Below are 9140 nucleotides of genomic sequence, written 5' to 3' on the forward strand. Positions count from 1 at the left end.
GACATGGAGTTGAGGCAGAAACCTTGATAACCTTTAAGACGAATCTGGAGGAGTTTTTGGGACAGCTTATCTATGTTAGCTAAACAAACAAGGTTTAATGGACTAAAATGTCTCCTCTTGTCTGTCAAATTTCTTTCATTTCTTATTTTAAAAGTATTCTCACTGCATAGAAGTTCCGTTCAGGTTTTCTTGATTTGTTGTATCCAGCTCAGTCTCCTATACATTGAAGATTTCTGTTTCACCCACATTTTAGGAAACCTTTAAGAACTGAAAGAACTCATCCACCATAACCACCTACATGAACATTCCAGAAAGAACCATTATTTATTTAGATTTGCAACAGGTCCCATAAATACTGTAGCTACAAACAGTAACACATTTGTATCCGAGTGTATTCACACTCATAAAAATACTGGTTCTTTAACAGCACCTTACTGGATTGTGTGGGTCCTCCCAGGACCACTGCTTGACAAAGAACTGTTTCATTCTGGAAAGGGTTCTCTGCATAAGTCAGAGTGATGCTCTAAGGAAACCATGTTTTGCTCCCCATAAAACCATCAATCTACATGAAGGATCCAGAAAGAAGCTTTTACTTAGATCCATAACTTCTTCCTCTTTCTGCTGCTCCTGTTAGGATTGCCACAGCAGATCATCTTCTCCCATATCTTCCTATCCTCTCCATCTTGCTCTGTCACACCAATCACCTGCATGTTCCTCTCACCACATCCATAAACCTTCTCTTAGGCCTTCTTCTTTTCCTCCTACCTGGCCACTCTGTCCTTAGGAATCTGTTCCCAATATTAGATCCATAACAAGTTCCATAAACCACAGATTTATGAAATGCTAATGCCTTCATGATTTCAATAACACCTCCTAAGTTGAGGTTTTCATGACCTGTTTGTGTCCTTCTAGGTCATCTAATACACAATCAAAGTTTTTTTTTGTTTTATACACATATAAGGAAATATTTTAAAATCCAAAGAACACATTTCCTATGCAAAGAACCCTTCCAGGAATGAAACAATTCTTTTTCAGGCACTGGTCGAATGAGGATCCACAAATCCCAGTAAACTGCAATTTCAGAACCATTATATTTAGGAGTGTTTAAACTATTTCAGTTTACTTCTTTCTGCAGACTGGACACCATGTGTCTTTCATTAAACATTCACTTAAAAAAATGTGAAGTGTTCTCAACAAACAGGCTGCGCCCCTAATAAATACCTTAACACTAAAGCAGGAATGCTGTTGGGGGCGCCAGAGGACGCGTAAGAAAATATTTTCAGTCACCACACATTAACCACAAATAGTCGATAGACACTCCCGCCCCTTCGCGTTTTCACACCTCCTCTTACAAAGCCTCTTCTGGCCACATCTCAGCACAGGACGAGGCGACTCAAGGAAGCACGCGAACAGCAATACTGGCCAGCAAACGAACAATAATTATTTATTATAAACTCACAGCTTTCTTTTTTTTTAAAATTAGGACAGTGGTCGTTTTCCTGGTCTCTTTTAGTTAAGTACATTTGAAAATATTGGACCAACCAGCCCAAAGACACTTTGGTTAGATGGAGAAATTAGCCCCTGGTGTGTGTGTGTGTGTGTGTGTGTGTGTGTGTGGGTGTGTGAGTGAGTTGGTTCATCACGCAATGGACTGGCGCCCCGTCCAGGAACTGGTCCTGCCTCGCACCCTGTGCTTTCTCGAATAGGCTTCAGCTGCTCCGAGACCCTGCCCTGGATAAGTAGATTAGAAAAAAAATGGATGGATAGATGGAAATTGGCACAAGTGTGCGTGTGTTCATCCTGCGATAGACTGGCGCCCTGTCCAGGGACTGTTCCCGCCTTGCACCCAGTGCTTACTGGGATAGGCTGCAGCCTTCCCGCCACACTGCCCAGGATAAAGCGGGTTTAGAAAACAGTTTATTTAATAAATGAGAGATATCGGAAAAGTACAAAAAAAAAGAAAAACGAGTGTAATACCCTTTTAGAGCAAATTTTTTAAACGGTCAAAACAATTTCTGAACAGGTGTAAAAGAGTACAGATTTTTTTTAGGGAATCAAAAAACGAAATAGAGAAGCGTTTAAAATACAGCTGGATTTCGGCAGTACAATAAATCGTATTATTGTTATTATTATTATGTTATGAGCAGTGTGTCTCATCTTAAAATTCTTTTAAAACATTTACATATTTTTGTTTGGATTAAGAAAAGCATATTCCAAAGCACCACTATCCAAATGCTCTTTATGTTAAAAGATGTATTTAAAACCAATGGTAAGAAGAGACAAAGGTTAACCTCATATTAATAAATACACGTCAAGCCCAATATTGACCTCACATATTAATAAATATGCGCCAACCCCAATTATAAAAAAAATGAAATAGCACTTACAGCAATCACGAATTGATGATGCGGCGCCCACAACTATTTATGAAGACGCGAATACTTTTTTTCGTTGGCCCTTACATTGCATACTTAGTCGTGAATGTTCGTGATATCCACAATACGCTTGATAGGACGTTCCATTTACAGATACACAGAGGTACAAATGATCCCGAGTAGCATCTGACAGATGTTGGGATCAGCATACACGTGAAAATAATAATATTAGAAATACTTAAATTTATTATTATTATTATTATTATTATTATTATTATTATTATTGTTATTGTTATTGTTATTATTATTATTATTATTATTATTATTACTACTACTAGTAGTAGTAGTAGTAGTAGTATTTATTTATTTTTGGTGAAGTAATCCTTTAAATCACAGATTAATTGTAATTTTTATCTTACAAACAGTCATAAGTGTGTATTTGCTGTAACAAATATAGATAGATAGATAGATAGATAGATAGATAGATAGATAGATAGATAGATAGATAGATAGATGTGAAAGGCACTATATAATAGATAGATAGATAGATAGATAGATAGATAGATAGATAGATAGATAGATAGATAGATAGATAGATAGATAGATGTGAAAGGCACTATATAATAGATAGATAGATAGATAGATAGATAGATAGATAGATAGATAGATAGATAGATAGATAGATAGATCTATGCTTACGTTGAATATTTTCCTTAAATATGTTGAGTCAGATTAAAGATTTCATAGTACACGTCTAAAGCGAAACATAAGGGAGCACGCACAACAAATTAAGTAACAATATTGCGTGAAATCAGGTTGTAAAACAAAACAAAATCACAGCGTGATGATACCCAAATGAAGAGGGAAATGTTGCAGAGCTCATTTTATTAATCAGCCTGTCAATTTCACCCCAGAGGCCAAACCCAAGAGTAATCGAGGCAGGCTCTGATCAAGATCAGGACAGCAGCTCCACTGCTCACTTCTTCTGCATCTCTCTACCTGGAAGTATTCATCTACACGCAGGCCGTCTTTATCACCAACTGGCGGCCACTTTTATTTATTTGCTACAGAACCTGGTGAAAGGAAGAAAAAAAAAAAAAAAAGGATTATTCCAGACGCGTCGTTCATGCTTTAATGACAAGCCCTACTTTTTGATGAATGACATTTTGGACTAAAAAGGATGCATGGGTCATTTTGACCGGCAATTCCCTCGCATTGATATTCCAATATTTTGCGCCTTGCTCAAAAGAGGTAATATTTTTGAGACACTTGCAGGGCTGCATGTGAATTAGCCTCTGCAGCAACTCATCATTAGGAGACAACCAACCCTGCAACTTTGGCTTTTTTCTATAAAGCTCCGATGATGGAAAGAATAAGAAAAGAGATGATTCTGATGGAAAGGGGGCTGCACAGCCCCACTGCTGGTAAAAGGGTTTCGAATTTGTCAGACTCAGCTGGAAATGCCGTCTTGGAGGCCCTTGAAAATTCTCAGCACCCTGGTCGTCTCAGCCCCAGACTTACTTCCACATCTCTGCATAGCAATATAGGAAACATCTCTACCAAAGGCAAATTCGAAATTGATAGTTTATTTAATAGTCATCACCACAGCAGTGACAATACGTCTTCCTCCGAAATCTCCTCGTCTGAAAACAGGAAGAAAGTGTCTCTCTACCCAGAAGTTATTCAAGAGGCAGACATGAACAGTGATGTTGAGGTGGGCTGTTCAGCACACCGCTCTCCAAACAGCCTCAGCACCACACAGCAGAAGGAAAACAACAACAAAGGTATTCAACTATTGGGGTTTTGACTTTGTGGTGGACTTGTGCGTGTGTGAGCGCTCATGTGTTTATAGCCTTGTTGAACCGTGTGCTCCCGGTTTGGATTTTAGTCCTCTGATGAGGCAGATTTCTGTATTGTAAACATTGCAACGTTTCATTTTACTAACAGCGATCAAAACCTAAAAGGCAAAAGAGTGCATTCGTTTAATAGACGTTTAGTCAATAAGCTAAACACTTCCTAAAATATACGAATAATACAAACGTTAAGGTCTGTTTGCGTCTTTGCAAAAATAAAATATTTTTTCATTTGACTGCTTCGTACACGATATTATTTCTGATAGTTATAGACAAGCTTCTATTGTTCAGATCTTATTTATGTGAGTTGCACGACTTCTCCAAAGCCCAACTGTTACATATTCATCTAAAAAAAAAAAAAATTACCATATTCTTGTCCGATTTCTAATTTTGGTAATTGTTCGAAAGGCTTCACGCAGAAATAATGTGACATGCATTTTTATTCTTTCAGGTTTTACAGACAACGGTTCAACAGCTTCCAACACAAATTCCACGTCGGTGTCCAATTTAAACGGAAACGGCAATTCGATAGGCAGCTCGAGTTCCAGTTCGGATCAGGTGAGACGGTACCGGACTGCTTTCACCAGGGAGCAAATCGGAAGACTTGAAAAAGAGTTTTACAGAGAGAATTATGTCTCCAGACCCAGAAGATGTGAACTGGCGGCAGCTTTAAATCTTCCGGAAACCACGATTAAGGTATTAAATGATTTTTAAAAAAATCTAATATCCTAATTTAACAAGGAAGAGCTACTCCTACTACTAATAGTAATAATGATAATCATAATAATAATCATCATAATGATAATAATAGTAAGCGGTCTGGACAAATAAAGACAGCATCCAATAAAACTGAAATAAATATGAGTCAAACATATGCTGTATTGTTTCGAATTCATACAGATTATTATTTTTTTTAATGTAGACCTGTTTTGTGCTGTTCTATGATATTTTTGCACGATCCTTTACAGACATGAAGGAAAGACTCCATACTAATTCTCTTTGATTATTTGCAAAACTAAAAAAATATTGAGAGTAGGAAACTTTTGTATTTTTACAAAGCTAAATAAGAATCATTTGCTTCTCGTAATGCGAATTCCAAATCATGTAACGTACTGTATAAACGTGTTTATTACATGCACTCTTAAAAATAACGGGGTTTCAATGGCACTTTACTGGCTTCTGTGATTCCTCATTGAACCATTGCTTGACAAAGAATCGTTTAATTTTGTGGAAAGGATCTTTGCATTTGAAATGATCACTTTTGGGGTCTTGAAAAAGTTCCTAAAATATGGATTTGTAATGCATGGTGGGCAACCCAGAATATTAACAGATCAAGAAAACCTGAACTTAGCCTGTGTGACTGTATATACGCATGTGAGTGTATTTAAAATCAGGAACACGCTGCTATTTCAGAAATCTATTATCATCTGTTTATAATTATTTATTTAACCTGTTACAGATCCAAATATTTTTTTTTTCCTGGACCTTCATGTGGATGGTTCTTTTGGGAGCCAAATAATAGTTCCCCTATGGTAACGCTCTGAAGAACCACTTTTGGCACATTTATTTTTAAGAGTGGTGTATTTCAAGCACCGCGTGTCTTTACAACTATTACGATTTAAAAGTTAAGATAAATGTGACATTTTATCAGGAAATCACACGAAATGTAGCAGCAATGTTTACAGCCTTCACATAAACACATTTTCCCCAATAAAATCCCACACTCCAGCCTGTCTTGTCTAAAGTGGTGTATTCTTCATATTCAGGCACCTTAAACAGCAATAAAACCATTCGCCAGACAGATAAATAGAAAAATATGATATAGATACATTTTTAACTAAAAGTGACTTAATTAATTGCGATTTTATTTAATCTATACGTGTGAGATTAAAATTAATATTTGTCACACTTTCAAGAACTGTAGTAGCCTGATATTCGGTGAAGGGCGATCATTGAATTAAAAGAGTTTTTATTTTTTTTTTTTTGCTTTTGCAGGTTTAAATGTTTTCAAAGCCCAGAGTATCTGAGACAGATTTATCTTTCATTTTATTTCCGTTACATAGTCAAATATCTGCTCACTAGAAGTAATATCATGTTTTTCTGCTTTTTATGGACTGCGTGTTTCTCTTATGAATTGTGAGTTTCTTTTTGTTTTTAATCATTTTCCGAATGTTTTGGACAGTATGTACGTTTGAAATAGTAGATGAACGAGACGAGGCAAAATGGTTGCAGAATAGTGCATGGTTATTAGCATCATCGTTTACATCTTTGCTTGTGATGTGACAGCAGAGGTCTGCTTCGAACGATCCTCTGCCAGCGAATTCCCTAATTATTTCTATAACCAGCACCATGCAACGAATATCTTAGTAACGGTAGCAGCTGATTATTTCGCCACTATTGTTTCAGCTCAACTGCTTTGGTTGTTATATATTTTATGGTGTGGCTCAAACACACAACGTGTTAAGAACGTCAATTTGCTGCGCGTAAATTGTCATTGTAAATAGTTGAATTTTGCCCCGCTGTTTATGTTTTCCTTCTGCTCTTTGTTTATCAGGTCTGGTTCCAGAACAGAAGAATGAAAGACAAAAGGCAGCGCCTGGCAATGTCTTGGCCGCATCCCGCAGATCCAAGTTTTTACACTTACATGATGACGCACGCGGCGGCCACCGGAAGTCTGCCCTACCCGTTCCATTCCCACATGCCACTGCACTATTACCCGCACGTGGGGGTGACGGCGGCTGCGGCTGCGGCGGCCGCCACTGGGGCGGCGGCGTCCCCTTTTGGGACATCCATTCGCCCTCTCGACACTTTCCGTGCTCTTTCCCATCCCTACTCTCGACCCGAGCTGCTCTGCAGCTTTAGACACCCTGGACTTTACCAGTCCCCGGCTAGCTTGAACAGCTCAGCCGCAGCAGCAGCGGCCGCAGCCGCAGCAGCCGCGGCCGGCGCGCCCTCAGCCACGGCTCCTTGCTCCTGTCTTAGCTGCCATAGCAACCAAGCGGCCAGTGCCCTGGGTTCAAGAAGCAGCAGCGCGGATTTCAGTTGTACAGCATCCGGTCCAAGATCTGACAGCGGCTTTTTACCTTATTCCGCCGCCGTACTTAGCAAAACAGCAGTGGCGTCTCCGGACCAGAGGGACGACTCGTCTTTAAATAGATAACTTATTAACTGCTCCACTTTCTATTTGTTTATTTATGTATGTATTTATTCATTTATTTATATACATTGAACTAATTTATTTCATTTTGGACGATATCGACTTTTTAAGAAAAATTCCGTTCATTTTTTTTTTTTTTTGCCGTTCCGATAACACAAAACCGGAAATCAGTTTTTCAGCTTCTTTGGAAAATTCTTAATACGGAAGCTCACATGATGCTGCACAGTTTGCAGTCTTTTTGCACATCAGTTTAGATTTTTAATGAGTTTACATTTGCATTTTTATTTACAAGAAAAAAAATGGGAGAAGGCCTTATTTAATTTTGATATACTTACTTAGAGTGTTTCTTTTTCTATAAACCCAACAAATCAAATCATGCCTGTGAACCGATGATATAGACTGAAAGTATATGTAAGTAATTTGGATGATACATTTAAATAACTGTAGAATTCGACTGACACCGTTATATATATATATATATATATATATATATATATATATATATATATATATATATATATATATATATATATATATATGGACCTACATAGTTAATTGGACAAGTGTTTTTTTTTTTTGTATTTCATCCTTCAATGTACCGAATTCTGCTTATTTTAATGAGACAGCATTCATAATGCCCTTTAAAGATAAATGCCGGGATCATTTACTTTACTGTCTTTTCAATTGTTAAGACTGAAGATAAACGTTTATATTTTTATTTGGTGTTATGATGCCGATGGGGATCTTCAAAAAAGAACTGCTCCACTTTTTTCCCCCCTCTGAGATCCACTGAAGGTACCTAATAAACCTGCTTTGCGAAACCGCTACCGCTAAAGGGACTTCCCCGAACTTCGAGCAAGACACATCAAATCCAGCTTTGCTACCACCATGTCAATTCTGATGCTAATAATGTGAAGATTATGACGAAAATTGCCAATCATGTACCTTGATGGACCTCCTTTGAATGTGGAATTGGAAAAAAGTTCCCTGCACAGAGACCTGCTGTCAGATACTAACAACCCGCTAAGGGAAGTCATTAGAAAAGACAGATACGAGACTTGGTACATAAAACATTTTTCCTGGTTCATATATTGTACAGAATTTAATGTGGTATTCGTTACCTGAAGTGATTTTCAAAAGCCGTGTCCTTGCGGCCGTACTTCCAATTTTTTTTTTTATTTGGTATAACTTGAACGTCCTGGGCAGACTTTTTTCCCGTTAAGCTGATGTTCCACCGATGTGAACAGCCTCATTAAATCAAACCCAGATATTTCCATAATGCTCCCAACAGAGCCACTTCACTCTGCAGATAATGGGATTATCTGAAAGAGCTGAAACTTCAAATAAATTGTTCCTGTGCATACATGTATGATAAACTGTATCCTTTTGCACTTCTTATTCCTAAAGAAATGAATAATGAACTGAATCTCACTCTCTCTTTTTTTCTCAGAGTAATGGTAAAAAAAAAAAATTTAAATAAAGTGACATTTTATGTATACTCTGCGTGCGCATCGTCGACAAAGGCGTTCATAAGTGAAAAAGAGATTTTGCTGCTCACGTCAAAATCTTTAGTCTTATTAAAACATATTTTTATATAAGCTGAGAAATTGATCGAGGTATCTGAGTAGGTTTTACACGAAATTAAACAAATTATCTTTTTTTTTTTGGTTAAAAATGCATTATTGGTATTAGATGGAAAAATAAATATGGGATTGCAAAGTTTCCATTTTTTACTTTAACACTCGATATTCATGT

General features: G+C 37.4%; 1 protein-coding gene across 1 annotated transcript; it reads left to right on the top strand.

Annotated features, from left to right (window-relative positions):
- Window positions 1-2896: 2896 nt before the first annotated feature.
- Window positions 2897-7471, top strand: evx2 (even-skipped homeobox 2). Its single transcript, XM_028791985.2, has 3 exons — window positions 2897-4159; window positions 4680-4924; window positions 6783-7471. The coding sequence occupies exons 1-3, from the start codon at window positions 3736-3738 to the stop codon at window positions 7386-7388; spliced, it is 1275 nt and encodes a 424-aa protein (XP_028647818.1). The 5' UTR covers window positions 2897-3735; the 3' UTR covers window positions 7389-7471.
- Window positions 7472-9140: the final 1669 nt, after the last annotated feature.

This window comes from Erpetoichthys calabaricus, chromosome 8 (assembly GCF_900747795.2).
Source record: "Erpetoichthys calabaricus chromosome 8, fErpCal1.3, whole genome shotgun sequence".
NCBI classification, from domain to species: domain Eukaryota; kingdom Metazoa; phylum Chordata; class Cladistia; order Polypteriformes; family Polypteridae; genus Erpetoichthys; species Erpetoichthys calabaricus.